General features: G+C 32.8%; 2 protein-coding genes across 3 annotated transcripts in view; one reads left to right on the top strand and one right to left on the bottom strand.

Annotated features, from left to right (window-relative positions):
• The window catches only part of LOC137924604 (multiple PDZ domain protein-like), a 215,245-nt gene extending 214,593 nt beyond the window's left edge, over positions 1 to 652 (top strand). Inside the window, exon 36 of the mRNA XM_068768020.1 lies at positions 259 to 652. Coding sequence (XP_068624121.1) covers positions 259 to 432 — 174 coding nt within the window. The 3' untranslated portion in view covers positions 433 to 652. The remainder of the gene's footprint in view (positions 1 to 258) is intronic.
• Positions 653 to 8,202: 7,550 nt separating this feature from the next.
• The window catches only part of LOC137924651 (uncharacterized), a 33,423-nt gene continuing 16,949 nt past the window's right edge, over positions 8,203 to 24,676 (bottom strand). The window contains exons 2-5 of one of the 2 annotated variants that reach the window (XM_068768072.1): positions 24,142 to 24,242; positions 18,534 to 18,605; positions 10,405 to 10,573; positions 8,203 to 9,671 (exon numbers count right to left, since the gene is read on the bottom strand). In XM_068768072.1, coding sequence (XP_068624173.1) covers positions 8,634 to 9,671; positions 10,405 to 10,573; positions 18,534 to 18,605; positions 24,142 to 24,173 — 1,311 coding nt within the window. In that variant the 5' untranslated portion in view covers positions 24,174 to 24,242 and the 3' untranslated portion in view covers positions 8,203 to 8,633. Of the gene's footprint in view, positions 9,672 to 10,404; positions 10,574 to 18,533; positions 18,606 to 19,136; positions 19,171 to 24,141; positions 24,243 to 24,676 lie in introns of those variants that run through there. The other variant, XM_068768073.1, reaches the window with a different exon arrangement.

Genomic DNA, 24,676 nt, shown 5'->3' with positions numbered 1-24,676 from the left:
TTTCCCTTCATCTAGACCCTCAAGCAAACACAGTAATATTAAAAAAAATCACTTTCGTAAATCAGGCTATTAAGGGTTAAGTGATGTTTCTTTGGGATGATTGCTTACAATTGTAATTTCGCAGTGAGAATTATACCAATGATAACTCAGAGTTGAATGTTCTATCTGGTACGCGTGTACAAGCGTGGATAAGCGTGTAACACCTTCAATTATCCTCTTTATATATGGACATGCATTGACGTTAGATTTTACTTCCAGCTGCCAGGTTCTCCAGCTGAGGTGGACGGCAGAATCCAAAAGGGTGATTTGCTTGTTGCGGTGGATGGTAAGGATGTGTCTACCGCCGACTACATGGGCGCCGCTACTGCGCTAAAGTTGTGCGCGAATAAGACCACCATTAAAGTGAAAAGGTTTAAAATAATTAGTAAATAACTGTTTTGTTATAAGTGACAATTGAAAAGTGTTTCTATAGCGTTTGCTATAAGGTTTATTTCTGTGTGCCAGTTTACGTATATGACATTTTGTTTTTGTTATATCATTTGTGACAATGCAAACTCGCTTTTAATGCTGATACACTTAAGAATTACTTTACTTTGTTTCTATTGCGATATATAACCTTTTATTTGCACTTGAATGTTATTCATTCATTATTCAAACATAGTCAAATTGCCATATTAATTTTGTTTTGTCAATGCAAAATAGTTCTTTTTTGTTAAATATAAGGTTATATTTGATTTGTATCAACAAAGAAGTATTATATTCATAAACTAAATTAGTTTATATTTATATTTAATTTTTAATAATCAATATCTATTTACAACAAACGAAAAGTGCTCTTATGGTGTAGAGCATAAGAACTATAATTTAATAAATTATAGTAATTGAATATATTACTGCATTTGGTAACATTGTTAATATATATGTATAATATGTTTTTAAGTTTACTTAAATTTTCATTAATACCTATATCCGTAAAGTATTTCTGAATGTTAAATAATTATTTAGTGTAAATATTTATTTAAGTATAGATAGATAAATTTATATGATAAAGCCGTATTTATTATGATTTGATATACACAAATACATTTATTTTAAAATTTTAATTATTACATTTCTTAATAAGATATACTAAAATACAATGAAAGTGTTTTTGTGCGATCTTGTGTGATTTTTTTGTATATCAAGCTTTTAATTATATTGGAACGAAAAAGTTATCGATAAAATATATTAAACAGGATCTAGGAGATGATTACTGAGATATAAAAGAGTCTAGAAAAAAATCTGTTGTCATCCAAATTGATCGCCGAAGATATTGCAACTAAAAATCCAACTCTTAAACAAACACCAGGTAGTATCATCTCGTGAAATATATTTTGAACTAGTTTACAACTTCGTGTATTGTCAGACTTAATGATAATACTATATATTACATTTGGGTACCGCATAATAAATAATTTTTAAATGTTTTCTTAAAACTATTCCTAATGCATTTCGTTTTGAAGTTGCGACCACCGGCCAGTAGATGGGGCATGAGTAGAATTCCCACTAGGTGGACTGACTTAATCATAGTCTCTGGGAGTCCCCGGATACGGACAGCCAAGTCATAGCGATCTTTGAGGGAGACATATGTCTTTTATTGGACGTTCATCAGCTGACGTAAATAAATTTCCTTCTTAGTTAACAATACGTTGATCATATATACCTATATGTGCGTCGTGAGAAAAATTCGATAAGAACCTAATTTTATAAATAGAATACTATGCTGATGTTAATGCATGGAATTTAATGTTGTTGAATCTCACACAACTCTTATGAAACTATATTTGTAAAACGATACTGTTAAGTTTCTCGTCAACTCTTAGCAGAACTGCTTTCCGAGCTGGTGATAGCTTCCATAACGATACCAACATTTTTTTTATTAACGATTTGAAAGTGCCGGTAATAGTCTATTCAAATAAAGAATATTTCGATTTTAAAACAAGCTTTCGTATAACAGATTTCTTCCTATAGTATCCGCGGGTTAACCCTCTGTGTGCTGCAATATGGCGCCTGTCAACAATTTTTTTTAATGATAAATGAAATTTTATTCATGATCGTATGGTAAATTCATAGCAAGCGATTTTAAACTGTATTTTTAAGGTGTTTCGAAATAATTTAGCCTACTTTATTTCGGGCACCGACCCGTACAAACCTGAAGAGTTTGGACAGATATGTCCATAGGCAGTGGACAGGTTAAATCTCGTTGCGTTACGTGACGTACGTTGACGTACGTGACGTACGTTGCGTGAGATGTCCAACCTCAAGGTGGGCAGATGACCTTGTTAGGGTCGTTCGAAGATGCTAGAAGTAGTCCGCTTCCATCCAACCCTGAAGGCAAGGATGCCATACTTAAAATAAACCTGGACGAGGGTCCCAATCGGGTCCTCATCTATAAAGAGCCCAAAATAAACTCTGACTTGTAGATATATCTTTCATCATCAATTTTAATTTGACGGTTCATTATCAAGTTGAAAATTCTAACATAGTACGATTTTTTATTAATTTGTCATCTTTATTTTTCAATAAGAACTTGTCTTAAAAAGTTGTAATCAATTTGAGCTTCCCTGTAATGTAATATTATATATAATATGGACTTGCCATGGTTCCGTATCATTGTTGTTTACCAATAATAAAAACCCTTTTTCTTTCAAATTTTAAACTAATTTTAAAAAGTTTGATGCTAAAGGTCATCAGTGGAGTGAAATTACAAAGCATCAGGTTATATAGTAATAAAATATCTCAAAGTATGTCCATGGTATGACTACAGTAAAAATCATTATAAATCACTTCGCTTATTCACCTCACCGATCATTTGTGATCAAAAACTACGGTGATTTTGTTTATAAAATATTAATTCCTTATCTATTTTTTAAAATTAATTTAATTTCCTTTAAAGTAATCTCCGTCCTATAAAATCTAATTTTTCCAACGCGTTTTCCAGTCGTTGAAACATTTAGAATAGTCTTTTTCCGGTTATAGCCTTCAAAGCCTTCAATTCAATTTTTATCTCCTATATCGTTTTAAAATGGAGTCTTTTTGAGTTTGTTAAATAACTAGAAGTCAGTGATTTTGGTACGAAACGAGACTTATGCGTTTGACACACAAAATAAACTTTAAAATGGCTTTGGCTGAACTTTTGCTGGTTTCCAACCTTTGTAAAAAAGAATTACTGCCTACCCGGGAGTTTCAAATGACAATTTCACCTTACTTTTTGATCACAGTCGTATATACGTAGAAATGGTCTATTATAATCTTATTTGATATAAACTAGTGATTTTTTGTTTAACATTGTAGATTGAATTAAACCACCGGCGCACGTATTTTTATTTATCGAATTTCGTAACACGCTGTAGATATAAATAAAAACACCTTTAAAATTATAAGCCAAAATATTATAATATTAGAAATAAACAAATCAATAAAACCAAAAATCATGATAACTATTTTTATTTTATTATACATTTTAATGAATCGATTGATTGACAGTGCCCTAAATGTTAAAAGTGAATAGACAATAAGATAAATTGATTTGTTACGGCTTTAAGATATAAGGAGTAAATATCTATATTCTACTTCAATTGTATTCTAGATCTAGGCAATAAATCGTGAAGTCTTTAGATGCATTCAGATTTTGCTAAATAGATCAATATCTATTTTAAATCAATGCAGTCAAAAATATCAATAACTTTAAATGCATCAAGTTTTGTTTTCGATCTACCCACATAAAAAAAATTAGTAGCGTTTTAGAAACATTTGGACTTGCTACTAAGACTCAAGATCGATTTTAGATCTAGGGAATAAATCATGCAAGTGTGTTTAGATGCATTAAGTTTTGTTTTCTATCTACCCACATAAAATATTTAGTGGCATTTTAAATGAATTTAGAGTGGGATAACTAGATTCAAGATCAATTTTAGGTCTAGGCAATAAATCATGCTTATGTCACAAGGTGCAACGATATTTGTTTACTTTCTACCCACATCAAATTTTAGTGGCGTTTATTTGAAGATGCATTTAGAATGGGATAAATAGACTTACATCTATTTTAAATCTAGGCAATAAATAACACCAATGTAGTTGCATTATTTTTTGTTTTCTATCTACCCACATAAAAGTTTTAGTGACATTTTAGATGCATTTAGACTGAGTTGAATAAATTCATGATTACGAACACAGGTACTTAGAGATCTTAAAATAGATCTAGTTAAAATAACAATAATTGTATAAATTAATAGATCCAATACTGAATAGCCAACAATTGTATTGTGAATAAATAATCGTCTTATTTCCGCCTATAGACGTGGTAAAAAGTATGTCGGAAAACGCTATATGAAAAACATTTCCTGTCCTTTTGGAAATCTATGGCTTAGGTTGGTCCAGCGGTGGGCTTCTTATGGTTGAATAAATACGTTAATAATATCCTTATGCTTTTTTGTTTACTTTCGAATTATACCTAACTTACTTTAGCTCGTATGTAATTAAAAGCCGTGAAGCGTGTATCGTTGTTTGAATTGTGAAAAATATTACTAAATCAAAGAGCTATATTTGTCTTTAGGAGATGCAAGTGCGACCTTATATACTATTTTATATTTTTATTTGACCGCAACGTGTCAAAGTATTTTATTTCGTGTTATTTATTAGCTTGTTTTGTAATTTGTAATTATTTTTTTTAATCCGGACCTGTATCTATAAAAGAAAAATCCATGTACAGCGTTTACAATTACAAAGAAGTATTACTTGTAATTAAAATATGATTTTTCTGTGCTCGAAATCTCGTTTTAAAGGCAGAAAAAGTATTTTCTATTAAACAGTACCAATTTATTAACCATTTCAATATAATAAAACTTCACTTCTGTCTAAATGCAGATAAACACTAAAAAGAATAAAAATTCTTAAGAAAAACTGATATTTGAAACGGTTCAAACTTTTTACCAAACAGTAAACATGCATAAGTTTATATTCTTTACTTAAGTTATAATTTCTGATTGTAAAAAATACAGTATTCATATTATAAGATCTATTCAAGTTTTTTTTTATAATTCGTTATATATGTGCAATACCCTGTTTTAATAATAACAATATACTTTTTTAACAAAGAATTCGAATCATACTAGACAAAAACATTAGCTTTGGCACCCAATATTAAGTGGTATTATTACACTAGTATATAAATTCTGTAATGGGTCAGAATATTTAAAATTTTACTTCAACCATTTATTATTTCGAATCTTCACATTTTGCTGCCAATGAACATGGCTATATATTTTAAAGGTACACATTATTATTACAATATTATATTGAACCCCATTATATAACTTTTCGTTGAATAGATAGTTAATATTTTAAATTAACTTTGTAGAAAAATCACTTCACCTATTTATAATGCTTTACAAATGTGGAATAACTCAAATGAAGAGTAATAATGGCCTTAAATGCTCTCACTATTAATAATAACCATCCATATTAGCTTAAACGTAAATAATCCATTAGTAAGCTAGTTGAAACATTAATAAAGTAAATAATAAAACAATGACAAACGGCCAAAATATAACAGATCAGTGTAGTCCACATTAATGCAAGTTTATGATTAATGACCCGTTAGAGAATATGTGAACCGATGTCAAGCGCTAGATTGACTCGCTGTAGAATAAATTATATAATGAGTCACAATCGTGACCCCGTTTAGAATATGTAATCTTTCGTTTAGATTATAGAATTGTAGTGTTATAAGAAGCGTAGAATACGGTCTGCGTAGCCTAATTCTAAATATATGTAAAGTGTAAAAAAACAGTATGTTGGTCATTGTAATATACATGGAGGATGCCAATGTTTTTTAAACTGACCTTTTAATGGGAGATATGTATTCTTAATGCATTGTATATAAATATAAGGAAAAGCTGCACATTTATATTGTAAAATTGAAACACCAATCTTACTTCTCCCCGAATATTTGTTATTGAATGTATGTGCCACAGATAAAATATACACTTTTTGACAGACGCTACATTTTATACATATTTTTTAAATATTATTACTTGTAATTAAACCCTTGCCTTGTTTTGTGTTAATTATATAAAAAAACGGCTTTTTCTCCATGAATTTTATGTAGTAAGATAATTGTAATTATTTTTAAGTTAAGCTAATAACAAAAATACGTAGAAAAAATTGAACATTTAGTATTAATACGTGTAGTTATAATAGGGTTTCGATTTGATAGAAATTATAAAATAAATTTGAAAATTAACAAGTTTAAAGTTTATTTATTATTAATCTGTACTAAGGACTTGGTCGTACACCGACAAGGCGTTTTTGAAATATATAGACAATGTAATAATGTAATAAATTATGCGCTTTTTATATTTTTTGTTTTATTTTTTTGTGATATTTAAGAGTCGTATCATAAATGATCTGACTCATGTGGTAAAACTTAACACTTCATAGAAATTATGTTTACCTGAACTTGTTTACCCATTTATTTAATTATTTCGATAAAGTTAGCTATTCAATTTCTTCTACAGTAGATATCAATCAAAATAATAAAAGCAAAAGTCTATAAAAATCAATTTGCATCAAGAAAAAAAATGTAATATTGAGGTCAAAAAGTAAGGTGAATTATTTATAAAATATAAATTCTTTATTTATTCTTCCAAATAAATTTCACCTACCCCCTCTTTTTACGATATAGCCTTAAAGACCTTCTATTCGGTTTTTCCTGCTCTATCGTGTCAAAACACCGTCCCCGCATTGGTCATTGGATTGCTAGTTGAATCGCCCGAAATCGCTTTTTCCGGTGTAGCCGTCAAAGCTATACTAGACTATTCCTATTGTTTCGAGGACTGGAAAAAGCGTTAGCAAAAATTCATTTTATCGGACGCGAATTCCTTTAAGGTAATGATTTGAAAGATTACGTAAAGAATTTTATACCTTTTATAAACAAATTCAACTTACCTTTTGGTCAGTCTTTTATATTTTTTTATAAAACAAAAGAGTTAGACTCAAGTCCATTTTCGAATTGCCTACTTTTTTTCTAGGTTAGCAAACATAGACAGTCCTACCAACCTAGAAAAAAATAATTTACTTCCAGCCTCGCGGGAGTTATAAATGACAATTTCACCTTACTTTTTAGCCACAGAATATAAATAAAATAATCTTGTTTATTTTAATAAGGATATTATTAAGTTTATCCTTTTTTAAACTTTATAAAATTTTCTGATAACCTTTTTTATTGACTATAGGCAAAGCATTTAACCTGATGTTAAGTAATGATGAGGTCTAAGTTGCAATATGCTTGCTTAGAAGAAACGTATTCACATTTGACTTGAAAACTACCAAGTTATAATTAGCTCAAAACATCGACGCCAGTAGGGTGTTTCGTACCTTAACTGTTCGCATAGTGGCATCAATGAAGTAAATTTAAAAAGTATTTCAAATAAGAACTTGTAAAAAATCAAATTACAGTCAAAAGAATTTTTAAAAACTTGGGAATGAATTACTCTAAAACTTTTTAAGATAATTATAAAAGTAATCACAAAACAACTTGACAGACATTTTCGTGGACTCTCCTCAAATCACCCTCCTTATTACAGTACACAGTACACGCAATTATTAAGACGACGATATACAATAGATTACTATTATCCTTAATGGAACATAATATAAATGAATTTAATGTAATTGGTAGTGTATTTGGGGAATGCTAACGCCCTGCAGTTAGGGTGTATCTGCTGAAAAGAACAAGAACATAGTTCATAAAATATTTCAGGTTATAATTTTGAATGGTTGCTATGTGTTAAAATAAAAACAATGAGCGTTTAATCTTTTTTATTTTCGTTTCTGACTAGACTTACAACTTACGTATACAAATTGATTTTACCTTTTGCATTACACGTTCATAACGATAAATTGATGCATTCAAAAGTGAAACTTAGTAATAGATAAGTGAGGTTAATTATCAAATTATTATAATTCTTTTTACTTTTAAATCGTAAAATGGCGGGAAAATATATCACAAAGATTAATCAAGTACACAGATTAGGCCGTCGCATACATTTACAATATAGATATAATATTAAAGTTAACAATTACACAGATTGAAAATATACAGCAAATTTAGGTCAAATGTATTAAATATTTTAAAATTAAAACATTTTCTTAAAACTAGGATAAAATATGAATGTGTTATTAAATTGTGATGCATTTTGTTAGTATATTTGGTACTTTCATAGAATTTATTAACAAAATAAATCGTTCCATTTCTAATGACGTGAATCAAAATAATTAAAATAAATATATCTAGCCTATGTACTAAACAGTTTAAACATATATTTACGGGAATTTAAAACAGCGCCATCTGTTTTCAACAACTGAAAACCGATGTGTCAACGTTGCTTTGTAAAGAATATGTACTTTTTAGCCGCCATTCAAAAAGTTTTAAATAAATAACAATGATACAACAATTTTAATCGTTGAATATCATAAATAAGAAAAAAAATGTTTTAGTATAATGTGAATAAGTTAATCATCATTATATTGTGTTACAGTTATTATTGATGAAGAAAATGTCATATTTAATGTAAATTAATATGTACACGCGTTTATAACCTTTCGTCAGAACTTTTTCTTATAACTAACGGCTTCAACTTACTTCGTAACTTGACCAATCGCTTACTGACTTTTGCGTTTGACGTCGGATATCTTAAATCTGGCATCGATTTGCTTTCATGCACTGGCGGTTGCTCCGTTGGTTTCACAGTTCCGTAGTAACGAGGCATACTGAAGTCGTTCTCCTGGAACATAATCGCCGTCTTCTGTTTGATGCTCTGCAAGCTAGTTTCACCTTTATATTCAGAGAGCGAAGGACTGTCTGCGAAGAATCTGGGCAGGTTGTTACTCCTTATGATTGGCGTATCTGGGAGTTGACTTAGCTTCGGTTCATGTTCGGCTAATGACGTCACACCGACTGTTGACTTGCTCTTTGTTAGAGGTGGCTTCTCGGGTATTAGATGTTCTGGAATATTCAGGAATGATGCGCTTCTATGAGGCACTCTTGCTAGGACCTTATTAATTTTATTCGGGTCTATGCTCTTTAGGCTTTCGACTCTATTGAGGGTTGTTCTTAATAGTTTGCTACTATCTGTTCTGTCTAACGTTCGTGAACTGTCACTTCTTGTGATATCACTCTTCTGTCTTAATATACCTTTCACGCTCTCCACCCTTGGTAGGGTGAGGCTTGTAGGTAGTTGTACAATCGATATAGGGTCATACTCGTATATAGGGTTGGGTGTAGTCATTTTAGGTTCACCCTTCAATGTCACTGTACTGGGTTTAATAACATCTTGCTTCTTGACTGACACACTCATTGTCAATCCTTCTACAGTCTCCTGACTCCTTCTATCCTCTTCTTCTTCGTCAATTTTGAACATGTCGTAACTTGCAAGAAGTTCGTCTTTGAACATGATTTCGAAGTCAGTGACTGGTGAATCTACTTCATCCTCGAAGTACACCTTGGTCCTGTTGGGTTTATCGGATAAGTAGTCAGGCTCTGATTTGGTCTCGATCTCGTCGAGGGTCTCAATGCTGTCTCCAGATTTAAGCTCATGATCCTCTCTAAATATTAATGATTTAGAGAATACCTGCAATTGAAAGTTTACGTGTTAATTAATTACTATTTAGCGTTAGATAGTAACAGATTAGCAAGTTAAAGTGATGGTGGGTGGAGGTGGATCACACAGCGGAAAGAGCAGAGTGACAATACTGTCAACAAGGTAGATAGACCACCTCGTTAAAGCCGCTGGAAGACGCTGGATACACTTGTCCTAAACGGTCTTATTGGCAATCTAAAGAAGTAGATCTAATACTGTGATCAATAATAAAGGTGAATTTGTATATAACATTTAAATTTACTTTTTTATTTCAAATCAATTTCATCCCTTTCAAAGTAATAACGTCTGATAAAACGTACTTTTGGCAACGCTTTTTCAGTCCTCGAAACAGACGGAATAGTTTTTTTCCGGTATAGCCTTCAAGAACTTCGAATCGGTTTTTATCTGCTAAATCCTCACAGACAGTCCTACCAACTATGGAAAAAAATGGCTTCCTAATGCCTTTCTACTTTCGTTTTTGATCACTTATGTCGTCCGCAGTTGACTTGGCACGTATATACTAAAACACTAAATTTTGCACTTGCTTAACCGTATTTGGAACCGTTACCCTTGTCTGTTGCTGGTAAATGGTCGAAATTAACGGTGCTATGGAACCCATAATGTTATATTAAAATTCACGTGAAAAGATACACACAGATCGTGTATTATGTCAAAAATGTAACTTAAAGTATTTGCATTAAAATAATTTAATAAAATCGCTTACCTCGTATATTTTGTCCGCGTGTATGGGCAGTTCCTTCACCTCTCTTCCAACCACTGCAGTGGGAGGAAGGTGGTTATTGTTGTGGGGCTGTTCGGTGACCACGCTGTCGAGGCTGGCCGCCATGTTTGTGATACCATTAGCATATACCGAGCCGCCATTGTCATCGAGCCTGGAAACAGAATTTAGCTTATCTTTATATCATATTATATATATTGTCAAACCATCATTGTAAAATTACTAAACATATTAAAAGTATTAACTCGATCTTAAAAGTTCTTAAAAGTTCTCGTCCTAAAAAAGTAAACGTGGATACGAATAAATACTTCATCTTATACGTGATTAGTTTATACTTCCACTCAAGTTTAAACCTTTCATTACCAGCGGTGGAATAGCCGGCATCCATTTGCCGTTTCTTATATTGCATTGTTATTAAATTGAATCCTCTTAGAGTGCACACAATTTTATTATTTAATGCACCTTCAGTCGAAAACAATTCTTTGAAGTGAAGTACGTACTTGGAACTTAAAATAAAAAAGTAAGAAACGCACACATGCCCGGTTTTCTAGCTAGCTTCACTTGGGCGGAACGGACTGCGGTAAGGAAAGGGTTAATACGAGGGTGGATTGAAAAGTACTCGGCCTAACCAAGAAAATAAACACATACTAAATCAGTTATATTTTTATTTTTCTACATAATCACCATCAAGTTCAATACACTTTTGCCTCCTCCCCTTCCAAGCATTTAGACAGTTGAAAAAAAATGATTCTTCCTTAGAGTCAAAATATGCGTCTACAGCTGCTTTGACCTCGTCGTTTGTCGAAAATCTTTGACCTCCCAAGTGCTTTTTTAGGTTAGGGAACAGAAAGAAGTCTGATGGTGCCAGTTCAGGTGAATACGGCGGATGCGGTAACAGTTCAAAGCCACAGTTGTGAATTTCAGCCATTGACTGTACTGACGTGTGAACACGGGCGTTATCTTGATGAAACAGGACTTTTCTTCTGAGCATTCCTCTACGTTTTTCTTTTATTTCCTCTCGTAAACGACGTAGTAAGGTGCAGTAGTAATCAGAGTTTATAGTCTGATCCCTTTCAAGATAATCAATCATAATCACACCTTTCGAGTCCCAGAATACTGAAGCCATCACCTTATTTGCCGACAAAATCGACTTAGCCTTTTCAGGGGCTGGTGAACCAAGTCTTCTCCACTGTTTTGATTGTTGTTTTGTTTCCGGTGTACAGTAATGAACCCATGTTTCGTCCATAGTAACAAAACGATTCAAAAAATCATCTGCATTGGCTTCAAATAACTCCAAACAGTCGCGTGAAATAGTCAATCGCGTCCTTTTTTGTTCAACTGAAAGCAGTCGCGGAACCCACCTCGCAGACACCTTGTGGAAACCCAACTCGTTGACAATGATGTTTTGAGTTCGTTCATAAGAGATGCCTATAATCTCGGCTATCTCTCTAATTTTTAATCTGCGGTCTCCCATTATTACATCAAGTACTTTTTTAATATTTTCGTCAGTAGTTGACGTCGAAGGCCTTCCAGAGCGGGGTTCATCTTTCACACTCTCTCTACCACGCTTAAATTCTGCTATCCATATTTTGACGGATGAATATGACAAAGCACAATCGCCTAATGTACTGACCATGTCATCATGGATGCCTTTTGATGATTAGCCCCTTCTTATGGAGGTACTTAATGACGGCACGCTGCTCGATTTGCTCCATTCGCGGAAATTATGTCCGATTACTTTGTTAATAAATTTATAAAATCACAAATAATTATCGCACACGTTTCGAACTTCACACAATGAACTAGTCTGAACTGAACTAAATAATGTGCGTAGATTTGATTTTTAGAATTGAATGGATCTGTGTTAGGCCGAGTACTTTTCAATCCACCCTCGTAGCAGACCACGTGACTTATTAAAATTTATATTTGTATAATATTACTTATGCTCGTATAATTAAATGTAATTATAATATTTATTCATATTTATGTGGTTTACTTTATTTATCTTCTATACACAGCAACATCGTTCACACTTATCTAATCTAATTATAAATAAACAAATATTGATTTTATCAACACTCTGTAATATTTCTACATTATTTATTACTCTAATGGATAGTTTATTGTTTGAATATAATTTATTGCGAAAATTTTCTAAAGCTATTATATATTAACGTTATTTTGTACAATGATAGATTGCCTGCTGCGCTTGACATAATCATTATTTTTATATTTATAATGGCCATTACCTTTACCCTAAAACTACAGTACTACTAACTCATTTACGATTTTTTCTTCCTTTTTCTATAACTCTAAGTTATGGTTATTTGTGTGTAAGTAAGTAAAGTAAGTACAAATTCAAATTGAATCACTTGCTTAAAATTAAGTTTACGTAATTTCGTAACGCGATAGATTCAGATCTCTCAAGTTCCAGAGTATATTATATTCGACAATTAATGTAACAATACATCCACCCACAAGGCAGACAGACGACCTAATATCAAGTCCTCTGAATACAGTAGTATCAGGCTGTTATATAGATATCATTATTGCCGTAAGACGTCTTTGCTACACACGGGCTACCTTCAAAAAACCGCCGAATAGTCTAGCTTCGCATAACTTCAGCACATTTCATTCACTAAACTTTACACCTACACGGTTATAGTTCCACTTCGCACGTACGTCTTCGATGTAACTAGGACACGATCACCCAGCGTAAATGTTAAGTCCACCTCCTGTTTCCGAACTCAATTTCGATTAAGCTGTACAAAGCTTAAATCGGCTTGTAGCATAATTTCAAACACATCAAATGCAATGCCTTAAATTATGTGAATAATTAAATTTTCCCGTAAAGTCCCTGTCCCACAAAAGATAGGGGGTACGAGAGGCCCCCAATAGCGGGGGCCATAAAAAAATGCAATGCCTTAAAAAATTTCCAATACGATTAGACGGCAACATCCATATAATCCAGACGACCTTTATAAGGTTGCCCATCTTTGTGGGTGGACCTCCTTTTCTGACCTTGTCGGTATCCACTCCAGAATCTTAAGGTTCTGTCAGCCACTTGTTTAGCGTGATATGTAATTATCCCAGTGCCATTTCAACCTGACAATTCGCTATGTACACTATTCTTTTTCGTCTACGAACTTCCTTCATAATTCAATTTTGTAGAAAAATCCGGCGCATAGTTATCTTCATGACTCGTTACGACTGTGCGCTTGCCAATAAGATCCAGATCGAGTACATAAAATTTATAGACTAGGCACTGATGTATATTGTACTTGCAGAATATATATATTAGGGGGACCGGAAAGTAATGGTAGTAAGTGTCGATATATTATACAGAAATACCGATTGATTTTTACCGCTCCGGCATCGAAAATTTGTATACTAGATGGCAAAAGATTGTTGAAAACGAAGTTGAATATATTGTTGATTAGAAATAATAACTTGTTAAAAATGTTGTCGTGTGAATTTAACTTAAGAAAGCGACATTACTTACCGGTCCCCCTAATAGATTCCTAAACCATAGAAAGTATGTTAAAATGTAAGTATATTATAACGATAAATGAACAAACAATGTCGCGTTGTAAACTTAGACGAACGATAAAATCTTTAATTAACTATTCAAGTCGTACGTAACGATAATAAACCCCGGAGACAATTCATCTAATCGCAAGCACAATATGAGGAAAATCACAGAAGGTACATTGTGCAATGTAGATATATTGCATGACACCACGTTGCTGAGATGTGTATTTGTAATCAACAAACATTTATGTTAATATTTATATTGTTTATAAAGACCAAGGATTTTTCTATGAGATCGAATTAGGAATACGAAGGTCTGTAAACAGATGAAAGTGACCAAAGAAGGTCTACAACATTGAAAAGTAGAAGTAGCACTAATCAAGCCAAATAATGCTTTTAACAGATGGTCTCTGATATCTTAAGGTACAGGAGTGGAGACCAAGGCTTCTTATTCTTGATTGATGTTGTTGTTGTTATTATGGAGGCTTTTACAGCTTCAACGGAGCTGAGTTCACGGAGCGGAAGGGTCCGTGGACTTAAAAACAAGCATAGCTAAACGCGTTCCAGTTGCACGAAATCATTCGCACGCAGTAAACCGCTTTACCCGAGTAGAGCTGTGTAGTATTTGTTTTGTATGTATGCGGCTTTAGACGGGTGCGGTTCGACAACGCTGTTCGCGGTTAGAGAGCGGGCGGCCGCTCATGAAGACCATGGATTGGACCTCGTCATGATCGAATGCTATTGTCGGGTTGCCATTACTATCATTCCAGAAAAAATTCAAACAGAAGAGTAATTTGCAGAAGAATCCCCAGTAACGCTTTTATCTACAACTAGAAAACTTGCCAGTATGTTGCGATATCTCGCCTAAGTTTATATATCCCTACATCCCCGCCCGCGAGGATGGCTTGGTCTTCATAGACTGCAATTTGTGATAACTTTATAATTGTTGATGGAACCTTAACTTTTAACTGCTAAGCTATTCTTGCAGCTTCTGTGGAGCGGGCATGGGAAAGACCGTGATCCACCTGGTTGCCAACTGTCCTGCATTCGGGGGAGGGGGACCGAATGCCGATTGTGCGTTTAAATAAGCCAAAAAACTATCGCCTCAGTAATAAAAGACGGACACAGTAGACCAGAATTTCTAAAGTTTTGCGAAAAGATAAATAAAATTGATATTGAGCAATAGAAACAACAAAATGCGGAAATGAATTAAATTTTAAAGAAAAGAACATAAATCCAAAAATCTGTGATAAATTAGAAAATAAGTATCCTGTGTTAATGTTAATAGTACGTAAAAATAAAAAATGAATGTGAAATTTTTTGGTCAAAAAGAAATGAGGGGAACAAATGAGGCGATTAACGAATGGCAATCAGAATGGAAGCGAAATACAGATTGAACTGTGTTATGAAAGAATAGAATGATAGACTATGTGAAGGATGACAGCTGAGGATGAAAATAAAAAAGAATATAAAAATTAGTAAAGATAAAAAACAACTATGTCCCAAACTAGATAGGGATGGAAGCAGTTTCCCAATAACGGGGGCTAAGAAAAAGTTATTCTCGCAAGAACACCCGAAAATTCCTATACATATTTTGACTAGATGTTGTCTAATAAAACACTCGTTAAGACAAATATTAGTCAATTTTAATAATTCCTTTCGTACGATTTTCTGTTACGATAGTTTCAAGCTGTTATGTGGTAAGAAATAAATTAAAATATATTATGGGTGTAGTATTTAGGGGTGCACATCAAGATCAACAAAGACACACAACTAGCAGCGTAAAAGCGCTGCGTCGCGATTTTCAAGATAAAATAATGTAGCGCTTCCGACACGATCCGCCGACAAGCACAGACAGCCTGGTTAAGTTTGTCAGATGATGTTGGATTCAGATATTCAACCGGTCCTGGTGGAAATCATTAGTGGGAGCCAACGTCCAGTTTTGGATATTTTAAGACTGAAATGACAATGGTCACCTAGATCGAGATCTTAAAAGTCGAGAATATGTTTGATCTCAGGATGACGAAGAATTTAAATGTTTAAATGGATATTTAAAGGAATCAGGCGTTACCTTGCGGAAGTCTATCCTAAGTAAGAAAAGGAGCAATATTTAGCCACTACCGCACATGCAGTGGTAGTCGTGCAACAAAGTGAACCGCCCGCCAGCCCGCTGATAAATGCGTATGCGACAAACAATGCGAATTACACAACTGCCACCGCCAAATCATTCAACACGTTTTTCACCCCTCCACGGAGCATCTTACAGAGTGCAGTTTTAATTGAATTAATTGTTTCATGTACGGCACATATAATCAACAGATTTGAAATTGGTAGTGAAAATAGTGATGAAGCAACTATTGCGATCTGTGGTAGCTCAGCGGTAGAGAACTGAGACTTGAGATCGTAAGTCGCGGGTTCGATTCTTGCGATACAATCTTACATAATTCATACTTTTCATTTTAACTATATATGATTGCCATTGCTCACAAATAAGTTTCAAGAGAATGGATAGTAGCATCCTTTGCGTACAACTACACTGCGATCGCAAAGCCATTATGATATATTCACTATAGATCTTTGCTTGAGGCCTATGACTTGCAGTGCAACCAACATTATACATGAACATTTTTAAACGCGTACTATGGTATTAATGTAGCCCTACCTATGAATCCATTTTATATGACTTGAAGTCTATAAACATTTATTTCAATAAATCTTGTATTAAAAATTCCTATATACTATTCCTGTACTATAATTCAATTTCCGATGCCACGATAAATATAACTGTAATATAATACATTAGTAATACAATAGAAGTACGTTGTCGCATAAAAAAATAGTTTATATTAAACAATCATCTATAACATGAAATGGAGTTTAAAATTTGCAAACCGGAACACGCGTTTGATACGTTTGAACGTAAATAAAGGTAAGTTTATATGCACCGACTTATACATAACCATTAATATTGTAATCAGTATTTATCAGCGTTACAATAATAATAGGTTCGTATCCTTGATAAGATATAAATAAAGTCGATATGCCTGAAGGTACGCTTCCGACGTTTTCAATAGTTTGCACCTTGCTATCTGTTGTTAAGAAGGTTACCGCAGGGCTTGCGACTTTGCCCTACATTTTATTTATCGTTCCTCATATTATTACTAATATCTTTCGTCCACGTCTATCATGTCCGTTTTAAGTTCACGGACCCTTCCGATCCGTAAACTCAGTTCAGACGAAGCTGTAAAAAGATAGCAGCAACAACATCAACAGAGAAAAAGCAAAAAAAAAAGCGATCACGTCCACAGCTTGACTTGCTTCTCTATAGATTTAAAATAAGACTGGTTGTAAACGACCTGCATAGCGTGTTCCGATGAAATAAACAAAATTTGACCACCTTATCAAGGAATTCCTACATGATCACTCGCCTTTTATCTTCATACGTATTATATTTATTAACGATTTAAGACTGGACGCTGACCTATCATTCTAATAGCACTTGTTGACTAAACAAAACCGTGTAACAAGAAGTGTGGCGACGGATGATTCGTAAATGTAATATGGGTAAATGCTGTATGTTGAATGTATGATAGAAAAGGATGAGAGAGGTAAAGTGGAAGTAGGAGAGCGTATGTACCTGTTACGAAAATAATATGCGAGAAAGAGTGTGTAAAAGAAAAAAATAGGACTTGTTGAAATATAAATGGAATGTAACTCAATTTAAATAAGCAAGTATCGAAAGAAAGCGTTACGTGATACGCGAGACCGCCATAGCATAGTGTTTTGTTTTGAGATATGGAATATTTCACTAAGAAACTCGAACAAAATAATCCTAAAGCACTATTGTTTCGCGGCATTTCTTACCTACATTAACAGCAACTAGAAATAGACATCCAACTCTAACTATTAAAATTAAAATATAATATAATATATATACACTACACTGGTTAATGAGATATTAGAATGTATGTCATCATACTAACCTAAGGAAAAAATTTACCTACTTTCCTAATACCCGGGAATCTTAAATGATAATTTTGACGTAATTTTTGTTTTTATAAAATCTTATCTGATCAGCTGATATCTTATCATAAAATATTGAAATAAAAAGGTCTACTCGAAAGGTTTGCCCCAAACACGGTAGATGGAATATATTTAAAAAATTTAAACATATTTAAAAAATTTCCTTATAACGTCCTCATTGTTATTACATATATATGTATATAAATATATATATTTTTATATTCATAAGATCAGAATAACGATAAAATCTACTACTTAACATTCTATACGCTATCTTGTAGTATAAATTAAATTGACATCACATTTCGAAATGGTGTCCAAAATTGGACAACACACTGCACATCAGTCCAAAATGGTTACAATAAAGTTTTCGTCTGTACATACACAGGCGAAAAATATTAATGTAGGCAACAGTAAAAATTAAAAAACATAAATTAAAAAGTTTTAACGAATACGATGTTATAGCATATTCTTTTCACAAAATTCTCGGCGCATAAATGTTAATATATATGTAATAAATATTCGAATTTAAATGGAATAAATAATTTATAGGTACTCACGTGTATGTGGCTATTTTCTTGTCAAAACAGAATCTCTCCTCACAGCAGTTCCAGTACATTGTCTCCAGGCAGCTGGTGAACCAAATTAAAGAATATTTAGAATCGACAAAAATATTATCACATATAAAACCTCTATTGTAATCAATATCCTATACGAGACAATGTGTTAGTAACAACAGTATGTACGATAAAATTTACAAAGCGTTGATTAAATGCACCGTCATCATGTTGACGCCTGTTACAAGGCCCAGATCTCCCCCAAACATCACCAAGATGACACGTCGAAATCATTGTTTATTGTTTAACTAAACCCATCCATTAGTTTCCGTAACAAAATAAAATTGTAATAATGGGCGGATAATTAAAAAAGTGAAGATTTTGGTAACAAAATTTTCATTAAGATTTATTTAAAAAATTAATATTGCTGTGAGAACTAACTTTGAGTTATTTAGACCTGTGTTACGGAAGTCAATGTCCTTATCCGTGAAAAAGACTTATAATATTTTAAATTAATTCACAATAAAAAGTTTTTTTTCCTTAATTTTGTAAATTTCTCTTTACATTTTGAATTAGGTACTGTTAGTTTTTGTGGCATTTACTTACGTGGACACATCACATGATTAAAACCAAAAAAAAAAACTAATTTTAAAATTTATATGAACCGTCATAAGTGTAAATATTTTTTCGTATGTAAATATATATTTAAAAACACTGGCACGTCGGAAATAATTTTTAAAAAGGAAACAAATGTCAATGTCAAAAAACTGTCACCGAATGCTTCAAAAGGCTAACATTGCGCTCGGAGACAATTGAGATAGTCCTCAAAGAGTACACATGACATAACAAGCCGAAAAAATATCAGTTTGATAAAAATGTGGAAACATTTCGCATTTTTCCACATTTATCTCGACATCCGAGATTGCTTATCGTGATCGAAATCGGAAATTTCGTTCGCAATACATCGTGACAGTGATGGAGCTTGAAACGTCGTAACAAGATGGCGGACGAATTTTGGCAAACATTTGATATTTCGTAATTTGACCTAAAAATGTCGTTTCAAATTGTGTATCTTATAATAATAATCGCTTATCATTTTTATGTAAAACTTTTATAGGTATTCTGAAGGTTGACTGTTGAAGAAAATCTTTCAGAAAATAATGTCTTCAATTTCTCAAGCAGTGTTTTGGGTCTAGTATTGTCTAACATTTTTAATATAATTGATTACTTTTTAAATTCTTCAAATAAATATAATGATTGATTAAAAGCACATGCTTTAAAGATGCGAATGTATGTAGTCCATTTGGTCCACCAATGGTTTCAGAAATAATCAATAACGTGATATGTAAGAAAAAGATTTTGCAAAATTTATATTCGTGTAAATTAAAATATATATTATTTACTATCTGTACCTACAGATTTTGTACTGCCGATAGTTATTAGCCTGATGCATAAATAAAATAATAATGTATTATAACATAATTCAAAGTAATCATTTTATACAGAATGATTGAAAATAGGTTAAAACGCTTAAAAGATTTTAGCTGAAATGTAACCTACAGATTCAGCTGATTGAATCTGTTACACCTATTAACAATCACCCAGTAAAAGTATCATTCATCATCAAATATGAGTCTTGTGTTTTAATCCAATATTTAAAAATACTTTATACGCGACTGGTGGCGGAGGTCGAGCGTGTATCTGATCTTCATTCGATGAAATATACGCATTTAGTGGATGGAAGCGATTACCCACGCGAGAACGATGGAAAATGATAGCCAAGATGCTGTATTTACATATGTACAAAGATTATTTACAATTTACGAGACCATAACGCAACGGCTGCGAACAAATCACTGATAGCGTCCGAATTCAAATCGGCGTTCGAATTTGAGTTCTAACGCTCAATAAAGATTTTACATAAAAGTATTGTTGCCATAGTGGTCAGTAATACAGAGAGTGAATGCTACAAGTTATTTGCCATTGAAAACTGCGTATACGATGTTTAAATATCAGATTATTAGAATACCAGACGTGGATGAAAGTAAAGCTTAATATATTTTATACACAATGGAATGCATTCTTAAATAAGTACCTTGTACGACCAATGTTTTTTACTCCTTGTCTTATGTATATGTAGTAAGTACAATTTGTGAATGCCGTGTCTACTCTAAACAATTACGTACTTATAAAAAAATCTTTTAATGTTTATGATTGTAGATAAAATAAATGAAAAAAAATGGTGCTTAATAAAGATAAATACTATAAATTTTCTATTTGAACTCAAAATAATGTCTACATTGGTTTAAATTTATAGCTACTACATTGTAAGCTACGTCTACCGTCTACACCCTGACTCTCCCTAGAAAGGGGTGAACGAGTGATCCCCAATAGCAAGGAGCGTAAAAAAGAGGTGCAACAGTACGGAGTGAAATAATGTTGCCACACAGGATAGAAGGAAAGACAAAAAGAGATAGTTAAGAAAGAATTGAGAAAGATTATTAAAAACATATACAAAATTGAATCAAATATCTTAACGCAAAATTGTAACATCTCTACCCAACATAAAGCAGGAGGAAGAAAAGGCTCCCAAAAACGGAAGCCAAAAAGAAGTTGCCTGAACATGTTACTCCACTGATCTCACTCTTACAGGTGTATAAATAACCATGTAGTTTTGTAAATACAAATATTCTATAGTCATTAGGTTTCGTATAACAATATTTCTAGACCCAAAAATTATGTATACCTAATCGAGTATTTAAAAAACATCGACAAAAAGTATGTTGTGCATATTAAAAGAAGATAATACATTTAGAGCCGGTTCTCGATAGAGCACCATCTGTTAATGTTTGGCAATTAAGGGTACACCGATAAATGCTTATCGCTCATTTGAAATATACAAAACAACGGCCCTAAGTGGTATTAAGTTATTATGAACGACATTACTTAGAATCCTATGAGTGATATCATGAATCATTTTATATGTTGTAAATTTGAATTGTTCTTGTGTAACTTTGGAAATTTTAGAAGGAAAATCTTATATAAATACTTCATTCGTCCAGGTGGTATATTTCTAACTCCATAACGTCATCGACTAATTTTCGATTCAGCTCACCGATGCGCATTGGATGGCATAAACCTTCCCGGAAAATATCTATGGGAGGATATACAATAATCGCGAAGCTAGGCTGATGGGTGTTTTTTTTTTCTTGTTCCTCTACCATTTAGTGGGACATGAACTGTGCATATTCGGGTAAATAATATTATTAGTTAAATTTTTTATTCCTTTCGTCATTCACATACGAGTATATCTATCCATCGCTTATCTGGCTTTCATCGCCTTTCTTCCCTCATCTTCGCTCTTAGATCACAGGTAAAATATGATATTACAGTGTTTTTTTTATTAATTCTAATTTCTATCACTAGTGTTTTTTTTACAATATTTATTTTTCGTCTAAACTAAACGCAGACAGTTGGGAGAAGGATTGCCGCTATTTGATACGGATCTTTCTTCTCTCAGCTGCGAGGCACGACAGCGTTTTATAATTTGATATCACAGTGTAAACTCCTTTTTATATAATTTATTTACAGTTTTTTTGTTCACATTTTTAAAAATTTTAACCAATATGCAGGTGGGTTTTCGATCGCAGTGTGGTAATACGGTACGAAAAGAACGTTACAGCCCATACTCTGAAAACATGTTTGTGAGCAGTGGTAATCATATATAATCAATGCATACAATGTAATTTAAGATTATGTTCCCAGATTCAAACCCTGGGCTACTATTCCTCCAATTTACTAGCATAAGTAACCAATCTTTATATAAAAAAATTAATAAGAAACAAGAGGACAAGTAATCATTTATAGCATAATATGTACAAAGTAATAATATATATTTAAAGAAGGTGCAGAAAAATAATGTTAGACACCTTATCACTGAATGAACAGTTGCTAAATAAGGATCAATGTTATGTTCGATACACAGACTATTAAAGTTATTTCTCGCTCCCACAATACGATTATTATGCCTAAAGTTAGTTAATGCTTTAGCTTACATATGAATGGTATATATCGGAATGCTTTGCTATGTACATTAAAATTTCTTTTAGATCGAAAAATGAGAGAACCAAACCATCCCTTTGTTTCTCAAAATAATTGAACTACAGTTACATTACATTTGCAAATAAATTCTCTCAGATTTTAAAGTCATTTAGAATTTTTGGGTGATAGCAAAGATTTTTAGGTTTCGACGTTTTTGAAACGGTCACCATATACTTAAAGTACAGTATGGAAAATGGTAGAGTTTGACTTTCCAATATATAGTTCAAGGTCAGATCATAACGCTTTCACGACGTGCAGGAGCGGTAGAGAACCGAGATAAGATTGTATTGTGTAATCACAATTATATAAATAATTCACATTGTGTATTAATTATATGGGATTGACACTACTCATAACTAAATTTCCAGATGATGGACAGAAGCGTCCTCTGCTTACCATAATAGCACACTGCGATCGTCAACCCGCCTGCCAAGCGTAGCAATCATAGTATATCCCCCATAGATATTCTTAAAGAAAGTCTGTGTCTTGCAGCGGACGTCTATGGACTGATGACTACGACGACTTAAAATAAAATGTAGAAACTTTGTCGAATTTGTCCTCTCAATGTTCGAGGTAAGAAGATTCAACCGTCACGCGTGTTAAAGAATTTTAGATAAGATCTAGAAATTTCCAAAGGAGCAGTAAGGGGTTAAGTGACGACAAAATATCACGTTGTCGGTCACCAATACGCTAGAATTATCTTACATTTACAACCACACAGTCCATCTTAACAGTGTGTTCGCAAGGCTTCTAACTGCACCTTTATTAATCAATTCTTTATCCTGGATCCGTTGACTTTCCAAGCAATCCAAATATAAAATACACTGCGCCAGGCCAATAACATCTGTCCTCTCGGCAAGTGGTAAGGGATCGGGACTTGGAGTTGCCGGTCAGCTACTTGAGACTTCCACACCCGTCTGGTCAGTTTGGTGTGGAATTCTGCTGCCTGGAGGTGGTATGGCATGTGTGGCAAAAAGATAGAGGGGGCAACACTTGCCTCCATTATAATGGAAAAGGATTAAAGAGAGTGCGTCCTCAAATTCTTTACGAAAGTTGCACAATACGCAATAGACAAGAACAAAACATAGGCGGATAAAACATTGTAAAGTTATTAAAATAGATTCATTGATATTAAAAAAAACAATTGTAAAATATAACCGTGATAAAATTGATGTACACGAGAAAATAATTAAACCAATTAAAACTCTGATACTGTAATTGAAATGGATAACTGAAGTGTTTGAGGATGTACGAAAGGAATGGAATGATTGAGAAAGGAAGATGGAATTTTAGAATGATAAAAGAAGGAAAAAGATATTGTGTACTATGGAAGACGAGAACGAAATAAAAATTGTAGTGAAAAAAAATATATTTAGAAATAAAAAACCCTGTTCCCAATTAAATAGGGGGTGGAAGGAGAGGTCCCCAATAGCGGGGGCCATAAAAAAAATAACATCTGTCAGTAAAGTCTATAAGGATAGCTAGTAATACATATATATTTTATACTCACTACTGGCATGACTTGCAAATGTTGAGTAACATTTTAAATGTTCACATTATAACTGATATATAGTTCGTCGCTCCACCGGACTCTGTTCTTCTCTTTTAGCTCTGTAACAATAAAATTATTTGTGTTTCAATATTCGATTTAGCGACTCTACAAACTATCAAATAAACATAATGATTGATTAAAAGCAAATGCTTTAAAAATATGACTGTAGTCCATTTGGTTCCAATAGTTTCAGAAATAATCAATAACGTGATATGTAAGAAAAAGATTTTACAAAATTTATATTCGTTTAAATTAAAATATATATTATTTACTATCTGTACCTGCAGATTTTGTACTGCCGAAAGATATTGGCCTGATGCATAAATAAAAAATAATGTAACATCATTCAGAGTAATCATTTTATACGGGTGATTTAAAATAGGTTAAAAAGCTTTAAAGATTTGAGCTGAAATATATATAGATTCAGCTGATTGAAGCTGTTACACCTATTAACAATCAACCAGTTGAAGTATCATTTATCATCAAAAATGAC

Source organism: Battus philenor, unplaced genomic scaffold (genome assembly GCF_028537555.1).
Source record: "Battus philenor isolate CCGP_79_NKW_IND1 unplaced genomic scaffold, ilBatPhil1.0.hap1 SCAF_24, whole genome shotgun sequence".
Classification (NCBI taxonomy): domain Eukaryota; kingdom Metazoa; phylum Arthropoda; class Insecta; order Lepidoptera; family Papilionidae; genus Battus; species Battus philenor.
The sequence above is the reverse complement of the archived record's forward strand: the minus strand, read 5'-3'. Positions and strand labels throughout refer to the sequence as shown.